At 47.8% G+C, this 24,019-nt stretch overlaps 1 protein-coding gene across 1 annotated transcript in view; it reads left to right on the top strand.

Moving 5' to 3' along the window:
- LOC144511769 (cyclin-dependent kinase 18-like) overlaps positions 1-23,806 on the top strand; it is a 123,139-nt gene extending 99,333 nt beyond the window's left edge. The window contains exons 9-16 of the mRNA XM_078242038.1: positions 7,752-7,875; positions 11,278-11,398; positions 13,217-13,314; positions 15,594-15,699; positions 18,847-18,889; positions 20,559-20,649; positions 22,286-22,363; positions 23,722-23,806. Of these exons, the coding sequence (XP_078098164.1) occupies positions 7,752-7,875; positions 11,278-11,398; positions 13,217-13,314; positions 15,594-15,699; positions 18,847-18,889; positions 20,559-20,649; positions 22,286-22,363; positions 23,722-23,759 (699 nt within the window). The 3' untranslated portion in view covers positions 23,760-23,806. The remainder of the gene's footprint in view (positions 1-7,751; positions 7,876-11,277; positions 11,399-13,216; positions 13,315-15,593; positions 15,700-18,846; positions 18,890-20,558; positions 20,650-22,285; positions 22,364-23,721) is intronic.
- The last annotated feature ends 213 nt before the right edge of the window (positions 23,807-24,019 follow it).

Raw genomic sequence — 24,019 nt, 5'->3', positions numbered from 1 at the left:
AGATATTTCAATTAGTCGGAGAGACGAGGATCCGAGGGCACAGCCTCCGGGTAAAGGGATGACCCTTTGGAACTGAGATGAGGAGAAATTTCTTCAGTCAGAGGGTGATGAATCTGCGGAATTCATTGGCACAGAAGGCTGTGGACACCAGGTCACTGAGTGTATTTAAGTCAGAGATAGATAGGTTCTTGATTGGTAAGGGGATCAGAGGTTATGGGGGAAAGGCAGGACGGTGGGGTTGAGAAAAATATCAACTATGATTGAATGGTGGACCAGACTTGATGGGCTGAATGGCCTAATTCTGCTCCTCTATCTTATGGTCTAATGATTAGGGAGGTTAGCCATGGTTAATGTATGGGATTAGGGGGAATCGGGTGAGGGGCCTGGGATTGATTCTTGCTCAGAGGGTCGGTGCAGATTCGATGGGCCAAATGGCCTCTTTCTGCAATGTAGCGATTCTATGATTTGAAATCGAAATGTGCTTAAATAATTAATCGGTGAGAACAAGTTGAAATCCATTCTACAGTTTGTGAAGGAAAAATGTAAGGAAAAGATGTTCTGTAACTTGCAGCTTTAGCTCAGTGTTATTATTGTTCTGTTTCTGTAACTCCACCTGTGCTAAACCCTGCTCACTCTTCACTCTTGCCCTCACTGACCTCCTATGACCCAGGTCCAACATGGCCAAGATTTCACCTTGCTTTCAAATCCCAACGAAATGCAAAGCACCAGATCACAACACCTCCAAAATGGAATAAAAACAGAAAATGCTGGAAATACTCATGTGTTCTGATGAAAAGTCATCATTGATCTGAAACATTTTAAACTCTTATCTCTCTCCCCAGAAGCTGCCTGACCCGCTGAGGTTTTCTGGCATTTTCAGTTTTTATTTCAGATTTGCAGCATCTGCAGGAGTTTATCATAGACTCCCGACAGTGTAGGAGGAGGCCATTCAGCCCATCGAGTCTGCACCAACTCTCAGAAAGACCTACCAAGGCCCACCACCCCGCCCTATCCCCGTAACCCCATACATTTACCATGGCTAATCCACCTGTAAGACACACATTTACTTTTGAACAGTCCAAATGGTAGATTAGCCATGGTATGCGGTTGAATTTCCCAATTTTATAAATTTCCATCCTTGCACTCACATCCCTTCTTGACCTTACCCGTGCCCAACTCTGTGATCTCCACCAACCGCACAACCCTTCGAGCCTCCCCAGTTTTCCATCGCTCCGACATTGGTGCCTTTAGCTGCCTGGAGCTCGCCCGAACCTCTGGAATTTCCTCTCTACACCTCTCCACCTTTTTCACACCCTTTAAGACAATCCCTAGAACCTACCTCTTGGTCCAAGCTTTTGATCAGTTGTCCTAATATCTCCTCATATTATTCAGTGTCAGATTTGGTTTGATTGCTCCTGTAAAGCACCATGGGACATTATGCTATAGGTACTTCAGAAAACCAAATGGTTGTAATAGATACACAGGTACATTACAATGTAGGGAAGATGCTAAGAGAGGCTTCTTGCAGAAGATGAATCTGATTGTAGTTTTAACCATAGAAACATAGAAAATAGAAACAGGAGTAGGCCATTCAGCCCTTCAAGCCTGTTCTACCATTCATTCTGATCATGGGCTGGTCATCCAACTCAATAGCTTGATTCCCCCCTTCCCCCCATATCCTTTGATTCCTCTTTGCCCCAAGTGCTATATCTAACTGCTTCTTGAAAACATACAATGTTTTGGCCTCAACACCTTTCTGTGGTAATGAATTCCACAGGCTCTGGGTGAAGAAATTTCTCCTCATCTCAGTCCTAAAAGGTTTACCCCGTATCCTTAGACTATGGCCACTGGTTCTGTATACCCACACCATCAGGAACATCCTTCCTGCATCTACCCAGTCTAGTGCTGTTCGAATTTTATAGGTTTCTATGAGATCCCTCCCCATTCTTCTAAATGCCAGCAAACATAATCCTAACTGATTCAATTTCTCCTAATACGTCAGTCCCGCCATCCCAGGAATCAGTCTGGTGAACCCTGTCTGCACTCCCTCTATAGCAAGAACATCCTTCCTCAGATAAGGAGATTAAAACTACACACGATATTCCAGGTGTGGCCTCTGTTTCTCAGGGGCATGGCCACAAGAGATTCCTGCTCTGCCTGCCTGGACTTCTTGCCCTGCCTGGTGGTCACCCATTCCCTCTGCCTGTGGTGTGACCCACCTCTCTATATGTGCCACCCACAATAATCTCCAGCTTGTGGATACTCCGCTGTATCCCCACTGCTGCTGTAGCTGGGAAACCCGAGCTTCCAGGATCTGCAGTTGGAGACACTTCCCGCACACATGCCGATCCCAGGCAATGGAAAGATTTCCGGCTTCCCACGTGGAACATGAGGAGCACACCACGGCTTTGAGTTCTAACATCACGGCTTTCCTGAGATTTCTTTTGACGTTAATTTTCCCTTTCCTGCATTATTTTAAAATTCATTTTCAATAGTTGCTCCTCATTCCTCTCACTGAGGCACAGGGCTTGATTTTCAATCTGGGATCAGGAACCCAATGTCTGATTAATTTCCGGGTCGTGATCGTACACGGCATTTACAATGTTTCCGGGTCGCAATCTGGAAATGTAAATGCCCTAATTGGGCCGGGGGTGAACTCAATGACCAGTGATTACACCAAATGTTACCAGGAGACTGGAGCTGCCAGGAGGCAGAGCCCCCCCTACCTTGGCAGACCATGGGAGGCAGACCCCTCCGACAGGCCACTCCACCCCAGACTGCCCCGATCGCTGGCCTCTCTCCAGTCCTGAATGATCCCAATGGCAGAGTGGTAGCGGGACCCTCCCACCCCCACCGATCGTCCCTAAGCCCCGCCCGTAGGCCCCATCCCTAGGCCCTGCCCCCTCACACCCCTTTGATACCCAGAACATGGATATGAAAGGCAGAGAGCAGCCATGATGGATCCTGCTGCTGCCTTGAAGCAGAGAGCAGACAACACCATGGAGGGCCAACAACCTCACTGAGCACAAAGTAACTAAATGGCACATGAGAGAGACTGCGTCCAATCGGGTACAAAATCCCCAAGCCCAAAATTTCTCTTATTTAAAGATTATTTAATTGCGCCCAGCTTTCTATCTAACAGTTGTGCATTAACAAGCATCAGAATGTTCATGTTTGGTAATTCACAGATTGGAAATAGCCTCCTGTCCCTCCCTGTCCTCCTCAAGGTTGCAGCCGAGAGGCTTCCCAACTCCAGCCACATTAAAGTTGTTAAAGTTTATTTATCAATCACAATTAGGCTTACATTAACACTGCAATGAAGTTACTGTGAAAATCCCCGAGTCGCCACACTCCGGTACCTGTTCGGGTACACTGAGGGAGAATTCAGCAATGCATCTAATCAGCACGTCTTTCGGACTGTGGGATGAAACCGGAGCACCCGGAGGAAACCCACGCGGACACGGGAGAATGTGTCTGCACCAACCACAATCCCACCCAGGCCCTATCCCCGTATCCCCACATATTTATCCTGCTAATCCTCTGACACTAAGAGGATTTAGCATGGTCAATGCACCTAACCTGCACATCTTTGGAGTGTGGGAGGAAACCGGAGCACCCGGAGGAAACCCACGCAGACATGGGGAGAATGTGCAAACTCCACACAGACAGTGACCCAAGCCGGGAATCGAACCCGGGTCCCTTGTGCTGTGAGGCAGCAGTGCTAACCACTCTGCCACCGTGCCACCCCTCCGGTCCTCACTTTGAAAATTCCAGCACATCCCAGAGGCGTAGGGATGCTGACACACCATCCCAGAGCACTATTGTCAAACCACAACTGCTCCTCTTTGCACTCACAGGGCCAAGTGACAATCCCAGCCAGGATCACACAGGCCAAAGCCTCCCTTTGCCACTGACCCCTTGTGCTGACCGGCTGTTAGTTGGGCCTCAGGGTACGTCGCAGTTGATTGTGACCCTTTCCAGCCACTTAAAGAAAACTTTAAGGACAACATTCCTCACTGCCTCCCTAGCCGGGGAATGATGTCATCACCTGAGCCCACCCCCCCCAGCCCCCCTTAGTAAAAGGAATCTGACCTCTGACCTCACTGATCCAAATGTCTCTTTCCAAAGTGCTCTCCGACCTTTCTGAGGGAACGAAGCATCTTCACCTCTTCCCCCATCTGAGATTTTCATGGAGGAAACATCTTGTTCCTCTTTGCACCCCCCTCTCCCTTCCATGATGTTATAAAGGGGCAGCACGGTGGCACAGTGGTTGGCACTGCTGCCTCACAGCGCCAGGGACCTGGGTTCAATTCTGCCCTTGGGTTTCTGGGTGGAGTTTGCATGTTTTCCCCGTGTCTGCGTGGGTTTCCTCCGGGTGCTCCGGTTTCCTCCCACAGTCCAAAGATGTGTGGGTTAGGTTGATTGGCCATGCTAAATGGACCCTAGTTAGTGAGATAAAAATGCGGGGTTACATAGATAGGGCCTGGGTGGGCCTCTTGTTGGTGCAGTTTTGATGGGTTGAATGGTCTCTTACTGGACTGTCAGGGTTCTATGATTCTATGATTGATTATTAGAAACAACTAGACAGTCTTTTAGAAAATATGCAAGGAGAGAAGATGAGGACATGGTGGGGAATGCTGTCGTGGTGCCCCACAGAGGGGCGACACGGTGGCACAGTGGTTAGCACTGCTGCCTCACATCACCAGGGAACCCAGTTCGATTCCCGACTTGGGTCACTGTCTGTGTGGAATTTGCATGTTCTCCCCGTGTCTGCGTGGGTTTCCTCCGAGTGCTCTGGTTTCCTCCCACACTCCAAAGATGTGCGGGTTAGGTGGATTGGCCATGCTAAATTGCCCCTTAGTGTCAGGAGGATTAGTGGGTTAATGCCTGGAGTTATGGGGATAGGGCCTGGGTGGGATTGTTGGTGGTGCAGATCGATGGGTCGAATGGCCTCCTCCTGCACTGTAGGGATTCAATTTCCTCCGGGTGCTCCGGTTTTCTCCCACAGTCCAAAGATTTGTGCGGGTTAGGTGGATTGGCCATGCTAAATTGCCCCTTAGTGTCAGGGAGACTAGGTAGGGTAATTGCATGGGGTTATGGGGATAGGGCCTGGGTGGGATTGTTGTCAGTGCAGACTCGATGGGCCGAATGGCCTCTGTAGGGATTTGATTCCATTCTATTCTAGGGCCTGTGGTCACATATTGCTTTGTGACGAAATGAAACTGGGGTTTGGGTCGGGGACAGAACAGGGTGGGGTTTGAGAGGGAGTCCAATAGTGGGGGGCCATGAATCTCAGTAAAATGCAATAAAGTACTCAGGAAGCAATCTTCTTACCCGGAGAGTAATGAGAATGTGGACGTCACCACAACCAGGAAGGCGAAAAGCAGAGATACATTCAAAAGGGAAGCTCGATAATCACATGCAGGAGAAAAGGACAGAAGGATATGTTGATGGGGTGAGATGAGATTGAGTGGGAGAAGACCCATGGGGAGCATAAAGACCAGTGTGGAGCAGATGGGCCGAATGTCCTGTTTCTGTGCTGTAATCTGTGATCTGATTCTCCTCTGTAAAAACCGAGGGAGGTTTAAATCCAGTTTAATATTCATACAATGCAGCTGCTATTCAATGAGTGTTCAAAGCGCCTGTTTGAAGTGAATGGATCCTCTCAAATAACATAGAAACTGTGAATCTGCGATGTAAGTAGGGCGCTGATTATTACTTTAGGTAGGAGGTGGTTTGGAACCTGACCCTAATGCACTCTGAGAAATTGCACAATGCCATGATGTTGAAGGGTATAATTTTATTTAAATTTATTTTAATTCAAATGACATATTTATACTCTGGGGCCTCAGGAAGCCACTCATGCTGAAAATAATCTGTTGCTCCAACAGGCGACATGCAACTCTGTCCTCTAGACTGTGTCACCTCCTGCCCTCCGCCCCCCCAGCTGTTTATTTTACGCACCACCCCAATACACCTGTGACCAATCTTGAGGCTTCAATGTCGGTGAGATAGAATCATAGCGTCTCTACAGGACAGAAGGAGGCCATTCGGTCCATCGACTCTGCACCGACCAATAATCCCACCCAGGCCCTATTCCCATAACCCCACACATTTACCCTACTAATCCCCCTGTAAAGCATTGCCAGTCAACCCAACCCACCTGTGGGAGGAAACCGAAGCCCCGGAGGAAACCCATGCAGACACGGGGAGGACGTGCAGACTCTACACACACAGTAACCCGAGCCAGGAATCAAACCCAGGTCCCTGGTGCTGTGAGGCAGCTGTGCTAACCACTGTGCCACCGCGCCGCCCATATGGACCATGATGGACCATGATCACTTGCTTAGTTCATTGATCAGTTAGCTCAGTTGGCTGGATGGCTGGTTAGTGATACAGAGTGACACCCACAGCATGAGTTCAATTCCCGTACCGGCTGAGGTTATTCATGAGGGCTCCACCTTCTCAACCTTGCCCCTCGCCTGAGGTGTGGAGACCCTCAGGTTAAATCGCCACCAGTCAGCTCTTCCCCTCAGAGGGGAGAGCAGCCTATGGTCATCTGGGACTGTAGCGACTTTACCTTTACCTCGTTCACTACAGCTTACCTGGCCGGATTTCACACTGAGCCTGAAGTCATGGAAGTTACAATGGCTTCTCTTCCCAGAACAAAGAGAGAACAAAGAACAATACAGCACAGGAACAGGCCCTTCGGCCCACCAAGCCCGTGCCGCTCCCTGGTCCAAACTAGACCATTCTTTTGTATCCCTCCATTCCCACTCCGTTCATGTGGCTATCTAGGTAAGTCTTAAACGTTCCCAGTGTGTCCGCCTCCACCACCTTGCCTGGCAGCGCATTCCAGGCCCCCACCACCCTCTGTGTAAAATATGTCCTTCTGATATCTGCGTTAAACCTCCCCCCCGCCTCACCTTGAACCTATGACCCCTCGTGAACGTCACCACCGACCTGGGGAAAAGCTTCCCACCGTTCACCCTATCTATGCCTTTCATAATTTTATACACCTCTATTAAGTCTCCCCTCATCCTCCGTCTTTCCAGGGAGAACAACCCCAGTTTACCCAATCTCTCCTCATAACTAAGCCCCTCCATACCAGGCAACATCCTGGTAAACCTCCTCTGTACTCTCTCCAAAGCCTCCACGTCCTTCTGGTAGTGTGGCGACCAGGGTGCAGTGCACAGCGATTATGTCACTGGGTGAGTAATCCAGTGACGTGAGTTCAAATCCCACCACCACAGTTGTAGGATTCAATGAATTAAATAAAAGGCTCGACTCAGTAATAGTGATGATGAAATTATTGGGCTTTCCGGTAAACACGCACGATTTACTGATATCCTTGAGTGAAGGAAATCTTCCCTTCTTACCTAGTCTGGCATATAGGTGGCACAATGATGTAATTGACTCTGAACTGCCCTCCGAAAGACCCTAACACCCAACCAAGGAAGTAGCTGACCGCACCTTCTCGAGGGCAATTAGGGATGGGCAATAAATTCTGGCCTTGCCAGGGACCCCCCCATGTTCCCCAATCCCTGAGTGACTAAAAAACCCTGTAGAATGTGGCGGGGGATAGGTCAGTCATCATCCTCCCCCACTCCTACCCTTCGACACCCTCATTCGCCAATAGCCACCATTGACCCTGTAGAGATAAAGGGCGGTGGGAGTGGGAAATGATATTAGCACCGATGTAAAATGAAGGAGAGTGGTTTGATTGTGACGTGACGCTTTCGCCAATACAGATATTCATGTTCCAACTGTTGAGAGGGTTGGCCTATTGTCACAAGAGAAAAGTTCTGCATCGAGACCTGAAACCTCAAAACCTTCTCATTAACGAACGTGGGGAATTAAAACTAGCTGACTTTGGTAAGTCTTCTTTTCTTCCCCCGTCTTCATTCGAGATAATATTGTCTTTTTACGTTTTGTCCACATCATTAAACCAGGAGACTAAGACAAAGGGCGAGCGCATGACATGGGACGGCACGGTGGCACAGTGGTTAGCACTGCTGCTTCACAGCGCCAGGGACCTGGGTTCGATTCTCGGCTTGGGTCACTGTCTGTGTGGAGTCTGCATGTTCTCCCCGTGGCCCCCGGGGATTTCTCCGGGTGCTCCGGTTTCCTCCCACAATCCTAAAGACGTGCTGGTTTGATGCACTGGCCATGCTAAATTCTCCCTCAGTGTACCCGAACAGGTGCCGGAGTGTGGCAACTAGGGGATTTTCACAGTAACTTCATTGCAGTGTTAATGTAAGCCTATTTGTGACACTAATAAATTAACTTTAACTTTATGCAGAGATGGGAAATTCCTGCCCGTTCTGTGCCAGCTGCGGGATGCTCATTCAAGGTGCAGCTGGTAATCATAGAATCATAGAATTCCTCCAGTGCAGAAGGAGCCCATTCGATCCATCGAGGCTACACTGACAACAATCCCACCCATACCCTATCCTTGTAACCCCACGTAATCCACCTGACACTAAGGGGCAATCCCACCCAGACCTGTTCCCCGTAACCCCAAGTATTTACCCCACTATTCCCCCTGACCTACACATCTTGGCACACTAAGGGGCAATTTAGTATGGCCAATCAACCCTAACCCACGCATCTTTGGATTGTGGGAGGAAATCAAAGCACCGGAGGAAACCCACGCAGACACGGGGAGAATGTGCAGACTCTACACAGACAGTGACCCAAGCCGGGAATTGAACCCGGGTCCTTGGTGCTGTGAGGCAGCAGTGCTAACCACTGTGCCACCGTGCTGCCCCATGGCATGTGCCCACCCTTTGTCTTAGTCTCCTTGTTTACCTATCAATAAATCAGCTGGTAACAGTGACTGTAGCTGGGTAACACACAGACAAATACTCGGCCTTGTCTGCCTCCACTGGCAAAGTACTCAGTGATGTCCTGCTAATCTCACAGCATCAGGGACCCGGGTTCGATTCCCGGCTTGAGTCACTGTCTGTGGGGAATCTGCACGTTCTCCCCGTGTCTGCATGGGTTTCCTCCGGGTGCTCCGGTTTTCTCCCTCAATCTGAAAGGCGTGCTGGTTCGGGTGCATTGGCCGTGCTAAATTCTCCCTCAGTGTACCCGAACAGGTGCCGGAGTGCGGTGACTTGGGGATTTTCACAGTAACTTCATTGCAGTGTTAATGTAAGCCTACTTGTGACACTAATAAATAAACGTCAAAATTTCAGAGGATTAGACTAACAAGGATTTCTTCTTCTTGAGTGCTTTGCCGGAAGGCAGGTACTTGACGGTTATTTGGTGAACGGCGACAAAGCACCATGAACGTTTACCGCAGGCGGGTGAGGAGGCAGGCCCTGAGTCTACCTCAGCCGGAAAAGGAGTAAGTTGACTAAGAAGGGAGCCAAAGGTTATCGGCGAGTGGGTGGAATATGGAATCGAAGCAGATAAGCCATGATCTTATTGACTGATGGAGCAGGCTCGAGGGGCTAAACACCAGTATCCAGTTCCCCCGCCAAATAACCTACAAATATCAGTAACCTGCTCCCTTCCAGATAAATCAATTTGTACAAATGCTGTTCCTGGAAGTTCAGAACTGCACCTTTCCTGTCAGTTACTCAGAGGAGTACGTTTCCATGGATGCAAATAATCGATCCCACCCCTAGTTAACCTTGCAAGTCGCTCCCGTGTCCCGAAACACACATTTTTTAAACTGTTAAAATTAAACCTGTGCCAAAGGTTGGTACAACATCTCTCCCTCATTTGATTGAACCTTCTTCAATCTTGCAACCATCCCCCACATCCTGGGTTGGTGGATGGTCTATTAAAGGTGTTTTCTTGGACAACATTCTGGTTGATCAGTGTCATCAGATCAGTGAGTGAGTTTTTGCACAAATTTAACCGTTTTTGGGATTAGCATTTCTGGAAGGATTTGGGTGTCCACCCAGCCTCACTGAAGCCCACAACTCATTAGCTTGTAAGTGTTATTTGTAGTTCTACATTTAACCACGGGAGTTCAATGGTCAAGATAAGTCACTTATTTTTGGACAGAGCACCCCAGCATGTGGTTTGATTGCATGTGCCATCCCTTTGACCAGTATATTCATATTCATGGGGCGGCACGGTGGTTAGCACTGCTGCTCCACAGCGCCAGGGACCCAAGTTCGATTCCTGGCTTGGGTCACTGTCTGTGCGGAGTTTGCACATTCTCCCCATGTCTGCAAGGATTTCCTCCGGGTGCTCCGGTTTCCTCCCACAGTCCGAAAGGCGTGTTGGTTAGGTGCATTGGCCATGCTAAATTCTCCCTCAGTGTACCCGAACAGGCGCCGGACTGTGGCGGCTAGGGAATTATCACAGTAACTTCATTGCAGTGATAATGTAAGCTTACTTATGACACGAATAAATAAACTTTAAACCTAAGAGTCACTTCATTTTTCTGTGTTTCATTTCAAGCATTTTGTTTTAATCCAGTTCCAAAGTCTCATGGTATGCTGGGATGTGAAATTTGGCCAGTTTTTGACCATTGTCCATTGCATCTTGTTTTTCCTTTTTTCAGTAATGTCACTTGAATGTTAGATTTTGGATTCCTTTTAGTTGACTGCATTCTTGCTGACGGATTGGATGCGCAGGGTTCAAATCCCTTGCTGTTAGTGTTTATTTTATTCCTTCATGGGACACAGGCATCTCTGGCATTTATTGCCCATTCCTTGTTGCCCTTGAACTGAGTGGTTTGCTAGGCCATTTCAGAGGGCAGCTGAGAGTCAACCACATTGTTGTGGGCTCTGGAGTCACATGTAGGCCAGACCAGGTAAGGACGGCAGATTTCCTTCCCTGAGGGCGTTCGTGAACCAGATGGGTTTTTCCGACATGGTTTCATGGTCATCAATGGATTCTTAATTCCAGATATTTTTTATTGGATTCAAATTCCACCATCTGCCGTGGCGGGATTTGAACCCGGGTCCCCAGAACATTAGCTGAGTTTCTGGATTAATAGTCTAGCGATAAAACCACTAGGCCATCGCCACCCCATGTGAAATTTGGCCAGTTTCTGTCCATTGTCCACTGCACTCAACCTTTTTTCAATAATGCCACTTGAACATAGGATGTTGGATTCCTTTTAGTTTACTGCATTCTTGCTGAAGGATTTAAGGGCACTGGGGTCAAATCCATTGAAGTTAGTGCTAAGGATAGCTGGAATGTTTATGACCTGTCCAGATTTAAGAAAGGAAAAAAAAACTGTATATAGTAGATGGACTGTGAGATTCAGTAACAAGTATAATTACCACATTCAAACCATTTCCCTTCCAGGTCTGGCAAGAGCAAAATCTGTTCCCACAAAAACCTATTCAAACGAGGTAGTAACCTTATGGTACCGACCCCCCGATGTCCTCATGGGCTCCACGGAATACTCGACACAGATCGACATGTGGTGAGCGATTCGCGAAAAATATAAATATTTACATCTTTCCAAACCGTCACATTTTACTGACAAGATGATTTTCAGTAATTATTGCGATAAAACCAATACTCGGGCAAAAAGCAGAGTTAATTCAATCCTTTCCTACTCACATTTATACCTTTCACCATATCCCAGAGCACTTCTTTCTTCCTGAAAAGTGGAGTCAATGGGGGAGGGGGGGAATCTTACCAGAATGTTGAGGCAAACAGTGGGCGAGATTTTACCGGATTGCCACGCCGACTGACCGGCATGGACAGCTGGTAAGATCAGTCGAGAGGCGGAGAATCAGGTTCGTGCCTGGTTCCTCACCTCTCATGATCTTGCCAGCCCCGTTCTAGGGTTCACAAATTCTGACCTGCTCTTGTAGCCACAATAATTGTACGGCTGGTCCAGTTCAGTTTTTGGTAGATTCTAGGATGTTGATTGTAGTAATTGGCCAATGGTGTTCCATTGGACATCAAGGGGAGATGGTTAGATTCTTTCTTGTTGGAGATGGTTACTTCTGGTACTTGTGTGGCACCAGTGTGACTTGTCACTGAAAGCTGTGCAGTTCTTGCCGTCTATCGACATTGACTCACGAATGGTGCTGAACATAGTGCACTCACTCATCTGCAAACGTTCCCACTTCTGACCTTATGATGGAAGGAAGGTCATTGATGATACAGCTGAAGACAATTGGACCTCGAACACCACCCAGAGGAACTCGACACTCTCCAGCCTTCTAGCCTCAACATTGAGTTCAACAATTTTAAATCATAACCTCTGCCTCCAATTTATTTTATGTTTTTTTTTGCTGGTTTGATTTTTTCTTACTTCTCTTTTTATTCCTTCATTTTGCACTTGGACAGCTGCCATCCAACCTTTCACCCCTCATCCGAACACATCTTTATTCCCTTTACTGCCCCACTACCACTCATTTTGGCTCTTCGCTGTAAAACCTTTTATCATTTAATCTCTTCTTTCTGTCCTTCAGCCGATCACACACCTTTCCTTTCCTTTCGTTCCCCCCTTCCTCTTTCACTTGCTCAAAAAACATTACATTTCATCTCTCCTCAGTTCTGATGAAGGGTCATTGACCTGAAACTCATTCTCTCCGTTGCTGCTGCTTGGCTTGCTGAGATTTTCCAGCATTTTTTGTTTGTGATTCAGACTCCAGCATCTGCAGTATTTTGCTTTTACCTGCTTGCAGGATTCTGGTTTGATTTATTATTGTCACATGTATTGGGATACAGTGAAAAGTATTGTTTCTTGCGCGCTATACAGACAAACCATACCATTCATAGAGTATGAAGGGCATGGGTGGCTGTTCTCCAAAGGGTTAGCTTTGTCGTGACAGTTAGCCACTGTGAAGCTTACAACACCTTGAATGTTTACTTCACATAGCGCGGCACAACACTACAATTCTGACCTTCTGAACTTTTCTAAGTTATCTTATGCAGTTACAATGACGCTGGGAACACAATTCCTTGGATATCATCAACAGCATCACATTGCATAGTGTTGTAAACCCATTCAATGTTAACCTGCTATAATCTAAATCTGTAGCAATGAATTGATCTAGGCTAATTGGGTTACAGCTAAATGTTCTGATTTAGACTGAACTTGTCAAAGTCTGTAGGTTCTCTCCAAAGTGAGACTGTTCCAATGAATATCTCTGGAGTGGACAGGCATAGTTATGAACCTACTCCAGATCAAGGCTATTACAATGCACAGCTCGATTGCAGATTCAGGCCATTGCATTGTGTGTGTGATAATCTCAATATTACTTTCTGTGCTCAATATTTGCAGGGGAGTTGGTTGTATTCTATATGAAATGGCTGCTGGAAGGCCTTTGTTCCCTGGCTCCACAGTGAAGGAAGAATTGCACTTAATTTTCAGGCTTCTAGGTGAGTGAAGTATGGATGTACTGAGATTGACACCAAGCCCCTGATCCTGATGTTTAGCAAACTGAGAGTTTAGCAGAGAGTGTTAACACAGTGGTTAGCACTGCTGCCTCACAGCACCAGGGACCCGGGTCCGATTCCCAGCTTTGGTCACTGTCTGTGCGGAGTCTGCACAGTCTCCCCATATCCGTGTGGGTTTCCTCTGGGTGCTCTGGTTTCCTCCCACAGTCCAAAAGATATGCTGGTTATGTGGACTGACCATGCTAAATTCTCCCTCAGTGTACCCAAACAGGCGCCAGAATGTGGTGACTAGGGGATTTTCACAGTAACTTCATTGCCACGTTAACATAAGCCTACTTGTGATACGAATAAATAAACTTTAAACTTGTTACAATGAGGTTAGTTAAGATGAAGAGTTTCATTAGGAAAGTAAGTAAAGAACATAGAAAAAAAGCTGAAAAAAAGTTGAAATCTCATTACAAAATTTAATAACAATAGCTTATATTTATATAGCACCGTTAACATAGAATCATAGAATCCCTACAGTGCAGAAGGAGGCCATTCGGCCCATCGAGTCTGCACCGACCACAATCCCACCCAGGCCCTACCCCCACATATTTTACCCGCTAATCCCTCTAACCTACGCATCTCAGGACACTAAGGGGCAATTTTTAACCTGGCCAATCAACCTAACCCGCACATCTTTGGACTGTGGGAGGAAACCGGAGCACCCGGAGGAAACCCACGCAGACACGAGGAGAATGTGCAAACTCCACACAGACAGTGACCCAAGCCGGGAATCGAACCCAGGACCCTGGAGCTGTGAAGCAGCAGTGCTAACCACTGTGCTACCGTGCCGCTGGAATTCTCCAGCCGCTGCTGCTGCAAGAGTGGGGACGGAGAATTTGGCGCTCAGCCAAATCTCCGCTCACTGCAGCGAGACCAGATCTGTGCATCTTAGAAATGGAGATTATGGGCACCATGTTCTGGTTCTTCTCACCGGCTGGACCTTCTGGCGCGTTCCCGCCATATGTTTCCCGGTGGAATGGGGTGGAATCAATGGGAAATCCCACCGACAGCTCCGGAGCCAGAAGGTCCCGCTGCCGGCCCACAGCAGCTGTTTCCCACGATCGGGAAAAACGCCACGGGCGAGGCCAGAGAATCCCGGTGAAAGTGACAGAGACCTTTACGGAGAAAATTCCAAAGCTTTGGGCCGAGGCAGCTGTAGACATGACTGCCAATGGCGGAGCAATGAGAAAATACAAGAGGGTGGAATTAGGGGAATGCTAATGGGATTTCTCAGCTGCACGCGCTCCAAGGCCGGGAATTCCCACCCGAGCTCAACGGATCTTTGAATGGTCTGCCGAATTTCCTGTCCCGCTCGCTACAATTCCTGTGACGGGCGAGACGGGACATTCCCAGCTGTTATCTTAGAGGGATGCGGAGATTACAGGGATAGGGAGGACAAGGGCGGCACGGTGGCACAGTGGTTAGCACTGCTGCCTCACAGCGCCAGTGATCCGGGTTCAATTCCGGCCTCGGGTCACTGTCTGTGTGGAGTTTGCACGTTCTCCCCGTGTCTACTTGGGTTTCCTCCGGGTGCTCCAATTTCCTCCCACGGTCCAAAGATGTGGGGGTTAAGTTGATTGGCCATGCTAAATTAACCCTAGTGTCAGTGGGATTAGCAGAGTAAATATGTGGGTTTACGGGGATAGGGCCTGGGTGGGATTGTGGTTGGTACAGACTCAATCGGTCGAATGGCCTCCTTCTGTGCTGCAGGATTCTATGATCCTATGGATTCTTTGTAGTCAATGGAGGGATTTGAAAAGGAGGATATTAATGTCAAGATTGGGAGCCAGTATAAGTTAGTGAGCACAAGATTATTATGAGCTTTAGATGATCTTAGATTTATGGAGAGTAGAATATAGGAAACCCTATTGGAATGGTCAACTCAAGAGGGAATGAATGGCATGAATGAGGGTTTCAGCAGCTGATGAGCTGATACGGGAGTGAAATCATGTGGCGCTATAGAGGTAGGGAGATTGAGGTAGTTTTAATGATGGCATGAATATGTGTTTGGAAACTCCTCAGGTACAGATATAACTCCGAGTTTATGAATGGACTGTTTTAGAAACAGACGCTTGCCAGGGAGAGAGATGCAGTTAATAGCTTGGGCTGACTTTAACCTAAAATCCAGTCTCTGGAGATAAATAAAGAATGGATAACGCAGCGCACTCAATAACTAAGTTTTGTGCAGTTTATTATCTTTATTATTGTTCCAGGTACTCCAACAGAAGACACATGGCCAGGAATAACATCCAATGAAGAATTCAAGGCTTATAATTTCCCTTATTACCGACCCCAACCAATGATACACCATGTTCCCAGGTATACTGATAAACTATTCTCCTTACTTTCCCAATATTGGAAATCATATTACATAAGAATTTTTAAAAATTCACTTGTGGGACATGAGCATCGCTGGTTGGCCAGCATTTATTGCCCATTCCTTGTTGCCCTTGGCTAGGCTATTTCAAAGGAGCAGTTGTGAGTCAACCACATTGCTATGGCTCTGGAGTCACATATAGGCCAGACCGGGTAAGGACAGCAGATTTCCTTCTCTGTAGGACATTAATGAAGCAGATGGGTTTTTCCAACATTCGACACTGTCTTATGATTATCAGTAGATTCTTAATTCCAGATATTTTTTATTGAATTCAAATTCCACCATCTGCCGTGGCGGGATTCGAACCCGGGTCCCCAGAGCATTAGCTGAGTTTCTGGATTAATAATCTAGCGATAATACCACCAGGCCATCACCTCCCCATAAGCTCAGCAACAGGCCATTCTGCCCAACAGCTCTTAAACAATTCTTTATATTCTACAAGTGCACCTTCCGATTCCCTTTCCTTCATCTCAACCAAGCAATTCATCTTTCTATCCTTTTCTCCCCTGTGTTTATCCCGTTTCCCTTTCAACACAATTCAGCTCACCTACTCCGTGTGATAGCGTTCTCACCACTCTCTGAACAATCCTGTATCAGATTCATTCGCGACTATCTTACATTTGGCTGGCATTCTCCGATCCCGTCCGCCCCTGCCGGCGAGAACGGAGAATTTGGCGCTCAGCCAAGTCTCTGTTCACAGCAGCGGGACTGGAGAATCCCAGCCACGGGCGAGGTTGGAGAATTCCAGCCTACATTTACAGCTTCTACATGTGGAAGTATTTTCTTTACGCCTTGCCCTATCGAACCCCTTCATAATGATAAACACCCCCATTAAACCACTCCTCAAATTTCTCTTTTCCAGAGAAAGAACCCCCCTTTATGATTGCCCCCTCTCAATTCCCCCAGTTCCACTTCGAGTCACCCGGACTCGAAACGTCAGCTCTTTCCTCTCCTTACAGATATTGCCAGACCTGCTGAGATTTTCCAGCATTTTCTCTTTTGGTCTTGCCCCCAGTTCCACTATTTACTGGTACTTCCCCCCCCCCATCTCCCCCCCAAACCCCGTCCTTCCCCCAGTTACTGATGCTGTCCCTCTTCCACCTTGAGCCTCATACTGAGTTCTGGCAGCTCACCAACGTTGGCCTGCAATGCCAGCTGAGACTGGAGGATCTTTAACTATGGGCAAAATCATTCTCAGTTCCAACCATGACCCTCCAATCCGGGTCTCACACTTGTGGATGTCCCTCCTCTCATTATTTAGTTTGGCTCTGTGCTGCCGCTGACTTTATTCACTTCAAACTGAGTGCACCAGAGGAAGGAATAGTGACACCGGTCACATTCTGTTTAGAACTCGCGGCAGGGTGGGCAGGGGTGGGCAGGGGGAGGTGGGGAATTGCTTTACGCGGCTGTGCGTGATAGTGAAGCATGTATTATATGTATACAATGTGTATTTTATGTATTATATGCGTGGGGCGGCACAGTGGTTAGCACGGCTGCCTCACAGCGCCAGGGACCTGGGTTCGATTCCCGGCTCGGGTCACTGTCTGTGTGGAGTCTGCACTCTCTCCCCGCGTCTGTGTGGGTTTCCTCCGGGTGCTCCGGTTTCCTCCCCCAGTCTGAAAGACGTGCTGGTTAGATGCACTGACCATGCTAAATTCTCCCTCAGTGTACCCGAACAGGCACCGGAGTGTGGCGACGAGGGGATTTTCACAGTAACTTTATTGTAGTCTTAATGTAAGCCTTATTTTATAAATTTAAACTGATTACAACATTCATAGGTGGTATTAGCTGTCAGCGGGTAGTGTCTGAGTCAAGAGTTGTGAGTTCAAGACCCTCTCCCGAGACCTGAGCACACAAGTCTAAGCTGGCACCCCAGTGCGGTAACTGAGGAAGTGCACTGTTGGAGATACTTTCAGAGAAGACTTTAAACTGCTGCCCCACTTGCCCTTTCAGCTGGATGCAGTTCTTTGTCAAATAGATGATGTTTATATGACATTTTTCTGCCTGCTATTTCAACGCAGCAATGACAGGTTCATTTTAGATGCTGTTAACACTGGCACTAAAATCTGGACTGAAGAATTTGAGATCTATCTGTTGGTATTGGCAGCAATTGCTCAGCACAGTGGCACAATGGTTAGCATTGCTGCCTCACAGCTCCAGGGGTCTGGGTTCGATTCCAGCCTTGGGTCACTGTCTTTGCAGAGTTTGCATGTTCTCCCCGTGTTTGCGTGGGTTTCCTTCGGGTGCTCTGGTTTCCTCCCACAGTCCAAAGATGTGCGAGTTAGGTTGATTGGCCATGCTAAATTGCCCCTTAGTGTTCTGGGATGCGTAGGTTAGCGGGGTAAATATGTGAGGTTATGGGGTAGGACCTGGGTGGGATTGTTAGAACATAGAACATTACAGCGCAGTCCAGGCCCTTCGGCCCTCAATGTTGCGCCGACCTGTGAAACCAATCTAAAGCCCATCTAACCTACACTATTCCAATGTTGTCAGTGCAGACTCGATGGGCCAACTGGCCTCCATTGCACTGTAGGGATTCTACGATTTGAATGATTATCGGGTGAAACGATTTCAATCTCCTTGGCCAGGATTCTGCAGCTTCTCCCACCCGGTGGGAGATTACTGTCCCGCCCAACTGAATGGAGGGTTAAATGCCTCGCCACATGTGTCGCAGTGCGGGATGGGGGGTATGGTGAACCATCGTTGGTTCCCACCAGGTAGTGCTGAGCCAGGGTCTGGCCAGTACTATGAGTCTGTATATATGTTACTGTTGGGGTTAGAGTTGGGCTGTTCTACATGTTACTGTTGGGGTTAGGGTTGGGCTGTTCTACCTGTAATATAGTTCTTATGGTACATCCCAGTCGGGCTCCGCCTCCTGGGAGAGGTATAAAGGTCACTGCTCTGTCTGGGACCCTTTAGTCTGGGATCGTGTATTATATATGGTAGCTCTATTGTTGTAGTCAATAAAAGCCTTTATTTCCCCGAGCATCTCTAGCCTCGTGAGTTATATCGCGCATCAGGGGGGTTGTAAAAACCTGGCCCCTGACTAATTGAAAATGTTTTAATTTCTGTGATGTTTTTTATTCCAGACTGGACGCTGAAGGACTCGATCTTTTTACCAACCTTTTATTGGTAAGCATCTAAATAATTGAATTAATGACAAGATGATTCCTTTTAAAGAAAGCATTGCCATGGCGATGTGTTTTATAAGTTGCTTTTTTTCCTACGTCTCTCGACAGAGGAGATTGTAGCAGCGCGATTTGTAACCATAGTGACAATTGTAATCTTTATTAATTTACGGAATGCGGGCGTCGCTGGCTAGGCCCAGCATTTATTGCCCATCCCTAATTGCCCCTTGAGACGGTGGTGGTGAGCTGCCTTCTTGAACCGCTGCAGTCCATGTGGTGTAGCTACACCCACAATGCCGTTAGGGAGGGAGTGCCATGATTTTGAGCCAGTGCAGGAACGGCGATATATTTCCAAGTCAGGATGGTGAGTGACTCGGAGGGGAACTCGCAGGTGGTGGTGTTCCAATGCCCTTGTCCTTTTTAGGTAGAAGAGGGTTGGAAAGTGCTGTCTAAGAGCCTCGGCGAGTTGCGGCAGTGCATCTTGCAGATGGCTCTATAGAGGAACAACCCCACTTCCTCTCATCTCTCCACGTAACATCTTTCCCATTGACATTGAGGTCAAAATGTTGTGGTTGAGTTGTAGATGGCAGGTTAGGCCACAAGCCCTGAAGGGGATTGCTGACCTTCCTTTGGAAATTTCAATATTCAGAGGCAAGGGAAGAAACACCGAGAGATGATGGCTGGAAAATGCTGAACATACAGAGAAATTCCCTTCTGTAACTCTTCTGAACCATAATATTGGTGCTGTTGGCAAGTGTAGCCAAGTATCAGATTATTCCGCTGCACTTTGAGGTTACAGCTGCTGTTGATGGTGACTTAATTTCTTGCAAGGCTGCAGAGAAGTCAAGAACATTCTAGAATAGAATCCTTACAGTGCAGAAGGAGGCCATTCGGCCCATTGAGCCTGAACCGGTAACAATTCCACCCAGGCCCTGTCCCGTAACCCCTGCTAATCCCCCTGACACTAAGGGGCAATTTAGCATGGCCAATCAACCTAAGTTGCACATGTTTGTGGCACAGTGGTTAGCGCTGCTGCCTCACAGCGCCAGGAACCCAGGTTCAATTCCCAATTTGGGTCACTGTCTGTGTGGAGTTTGCACGTTCTCCCCTTGTCCGCGTGGGTTTCCTCCGGGTGCTCCGGTTCTCTCCCACAGTCCAAGAGATGTGCGGGTTAGGTGCATTGGCCATGCTAAATTGCCCCTTAGTGTCATGGGGACTAGCTAGGGTAAATGCATGGGGTTATGGGCATAGGATCTGGGTGGGATTGTGGTCGGTGCAGACTCGATGGGCCAAATGGCCTCCTTCTGCACTGTAGGGATTCTATGATTCTTCACTGCTCAATGGATTCTATGATCTTTCTGACTCTGGGAGGACCCGACGGAAACCCACACAGACATGGGGAGAACGTGCAAACTCCACACAAACAGTGACTCAGGGCCGGAATCGAACCCGGGTCCCTGGCGCTGTGAGGCAGCAGTGCTAACCACTGAGCCACCGTGCCGCCCATGGAAGTGAGCTTATGTTTGAGGCCTGATTAGAAACAGGCTTAGTTAATTGAAAGCATGTTTTTTTCTTTTGAACCATCCTGTTTTGACTTAAGCTGTGGCAAGTTATAATGCCGGCTTTACCCTGGTGGAACCAGACTGACATTTCAATTGATTTCTCTGTGTCAGTACGAGGCCAAGAAGAGGATTTCAGCTGAGGATGCTCTCCAGCACCTTTATTTCAAGAACCTGGGAGAAAGAGTGCACTTTCTACCAGACAGTGAGTAACTTCTCAATGATTTGGTTTGATTTGATTTGATTTATTGTCACATGTATTAGTGAAAAGCATTGTTTCTTGCGCGCTATACAGACAAAGCATACCATTCGTAGAGAAGGAAAGGAGAAAGTGCAGAATGTAGTGTTACAGTCATAGCTAGGGTGTAGAGAAAGAGCAACTTAATGCGAGGTAGGTGCATTCAAAAATCTGATGGCAGCAGAGAAGAAGCTGTTCTTGAGTTGATCTTTTCCCCCGCGTTTTTGCTGCTGAGTGGTCTTTGGTGCTTTCAGGGTTCAGCTGTTGTCACTGACGTCTTGGAAAATTCCACCCTGCTTGAGCACAAGGTACTAATGTTAAGATGTTAGCAGCCCGGTGGCGCAGTGGTTAGCACTGCTGCCTCACAGCGCCAGGGACCCGGGTTCGATTCCTGGCCTCGGGTCACCGTCTGCGCGGAGTTTGCACATTCTCCCCATGTCTGCGTGGGTTTCCTCCCGGTGCTCTGGTTTCCACCCACAGTCCAAAAGACATGCTGGTTAGGTGGATTGGTCATGCTAAATTCTCCCTTGGTGTACCCAAACAGGTGCCGGAGTGTGGCGACTCGGGGATTTTCACAGTAACTTCATTGCGGTGTAAATGTAAGCCTACTTGTGATACGAATAAATAAACTTTAATTTTGACTTTTTCCCACGCTCTAAAGATGTGCGGGTTAGGTGGATTGGCCATGCTAAATTGACCCTCTGGACGGAATTTTACCGGCATGTCTGCCCGAGCTTTGTACGACCCGAGGCCAACGGAGAATGCCGTTCTCGGAGCCTCTCCTGGCCCCGGAATCAGGGAGGGCATGCCGGTAAAAGCCCGGCCTTGGTGTCAGGGGGATTAGCAGGGTAAATACGTGGGGCTACGGGGATAGGGCCTGGGTGGGATTGTTATCGGTGCAGACTCGATGGGCCGAATGGCCTCCATCGGCACTGTAGGAATTTTATGATTCTATGACTCAATGAAGCCGTCCTTGTAATTGTCCCCTTTTAACCCCACTATCATTTTCTCAGTAATCATATGGGGACTCTAGACCCCCCTCCCCACGAGGTTACACATGAAAGGCTCAGAACATGTGCCCCCATTCCCCCACAGACCATCCACCCCCCCCCCCCCGCCAACCGTTTTAAGGAAAATTCTGTATTATATAATTCATTCTGAAGTTTAAAAGCAATTACATACAAAAATCCTCTTTACCTAGAACACCAAACTAGGCAGACTGTCCTGTACACACTGTGTAATGAGGCCCACACAAGTTACAAGCACCTCTGCTTAATGTCACTGAACTGTTCCGGTTAAATCAACATTCAATTCACAGCTTTTACTCAATGTTCCATCTCCTCCTTTAAGCATGATTTCTATCGGTGTGGACCTCATTCTGCCTTGCTGTTTGTGTTCTCTCTTCGAGTCACGTAAATGGATCAGATGTGGCCCGTCAAACTGTTTAAAATGATTTGAGATGAACTCCGGGATGTCCAAGTGTTCTGCTGCGGCCAGAGGAATCGATGCAATGACTATGATAATACAAAGCAAACCTTCATCACGGATCGCTGAATCACATCCTCACGTTAGCTTTTGCTTTCCCCCCCCTCCTCTCTTGTAGATATCAGTATTTTCACTTTGAAAGAAATCCAAATGCAGAAAGATCCAGGTTACCGAGGATCGTCATATCCCCAATCCGGTGAGTTTTGTGTGGGTTACCAGGCCGATACAATGGTCCAAACTGATGGGGAGAAATGAAATTCATGTATCAATGATTAGTGAAAGGAGGTTCAGTTTGAATAAAGCGATGATGTGGAGATGCCAGCATTGGACGGGGGTGGGCACAGTAAGAAGTCTCACAACCCCAGGTTACGGGAGGCATGGTGGCGCAGTGGTTAGCACTGCTGCCTCACAGCGCCAGGGACCTGGGTTCGATTCCCGGCTTGGGCCACTGTCTGTGTGGAGTTTGCACGTTCTCCCCGTGTCTGTGTGGGTTTCCTCCGGGTGCTCCGGTTTCCTCCCACAGCCTGAAAGATGTGCTGGTTAGGATGCATTGACCCAAACAGGCACCGTAGTGTGGCGACTAGTGGAATTTCACAGTAACTTCATTGCAGTGTTAATGTAAGCCTTACTTGTGATCTAATAAATAAACTTTAACTTTAAGATTCAAGTCCAACAGGTTTATTTGAAATCATGAGCTTTCGGAGCACTGCTCCTTCATAGCATTATCTTCTTCATCACCCGATGAAGAGGCAGCGGCTCCGAAAGCTCGTGATTCCAAATAAAACCTGTTGGACTTTAACCTGGTGTTGTGAGAGTTCTGACTGAATAAAGCAAGGTATCATTGCAAAACTTCAGGATATTCTCTGAGTAACTGATGAATGATGAAGGGGTTAGATAGAGTGAACGTTCAAAGACTATTTCCTCGGGTGGATGGAGCTATTACAAGGGGGCATAACTATAGGGTTCATGGTGGGAGATATAGGAAGGATATCAGAGCTAGGTTCTTTACGCAGAGAGTGGTCGGGGTGTGGAATGGACTGCCTGCAGTGATAGTGGAGTCAGAATGATGAAGGGAGTGGATAGAGTGAATGTTCAAAGACTATTTCCTCGGGTGGATGAAGCTATTACAAGGGGGCATAACTATAGGGTTCATGGTGGGAGATATAGGACTTTAGGAACATTTAAGCGGTTATTGGATAGGCACATGGAGCACACCAGGATGATAGGGAGTGGGATAGCTTGATCTTGGTTTCAGATAAAGCTCGGCACAACATCGTGGGCCGAAGGGCCTGTTCTGTGCTGTACTGTTCTATGTTCTAACTGGGACCAGGGCGCTGGCATTCTTTGAATAACTGGCATCATAGAATAGTTGAAGTGCATGGTATGGGTGTGTTTAAATTGAAAATGCATAAGCAGATGATGGAGGGTTTTGCTGATAGGATTAGATGAACAAAGAGGCTGAAGTGGATCAGAAATGTCCGCAGGACCTGGTTAGTCCAAATGTTTCTTCACTGTTTATACTCCGTTAGTAACCACTGCTTTTCCATCTTGCAGCCCGGGGAAAGAATCGAAGGCAGAGTGTTTTATTTTAGACGGGTTTGTGCTTCCACCTATTCCCCACGTTACAGAAGGACAGCAGTTCATGGCCGTTCCGTGGTGGCAGCCCCTCATTCTTGCAATGTGTAACGGGTACAGGTGAGGCTCTGCCAGGAAACAAGACAACGGCTGCATGAGATTAGCATCTTCACAATGTGATGACATACCATCAGACAAAATTACTTGGAACGGGAGGACACCATCCTGCCCCTCGAACCTGTTCTGCCAGTCAATTCGGCTGTTCTGCGTCCTATCA

This window comes from Mustelus asterias, chromosome 25 (genome assembly GCF_964213995.1).
Source record: "Mustelus asterias chromosome 25, sMusAst1.hap1.1, whole genome shotgun sequence".
Taxonomy (NCBI): domain Eukaryota; kingdom Metazoa; phylum Chordata; class Chondrichthyes; order Carcharhiniformes; family Triakidae; genus Mustelus; species Mustelus asterias.
Note: the sequence above shows the minus strand (reverse complement) of the source record. Positions and strands in the feature narration are given on the sequence as shown.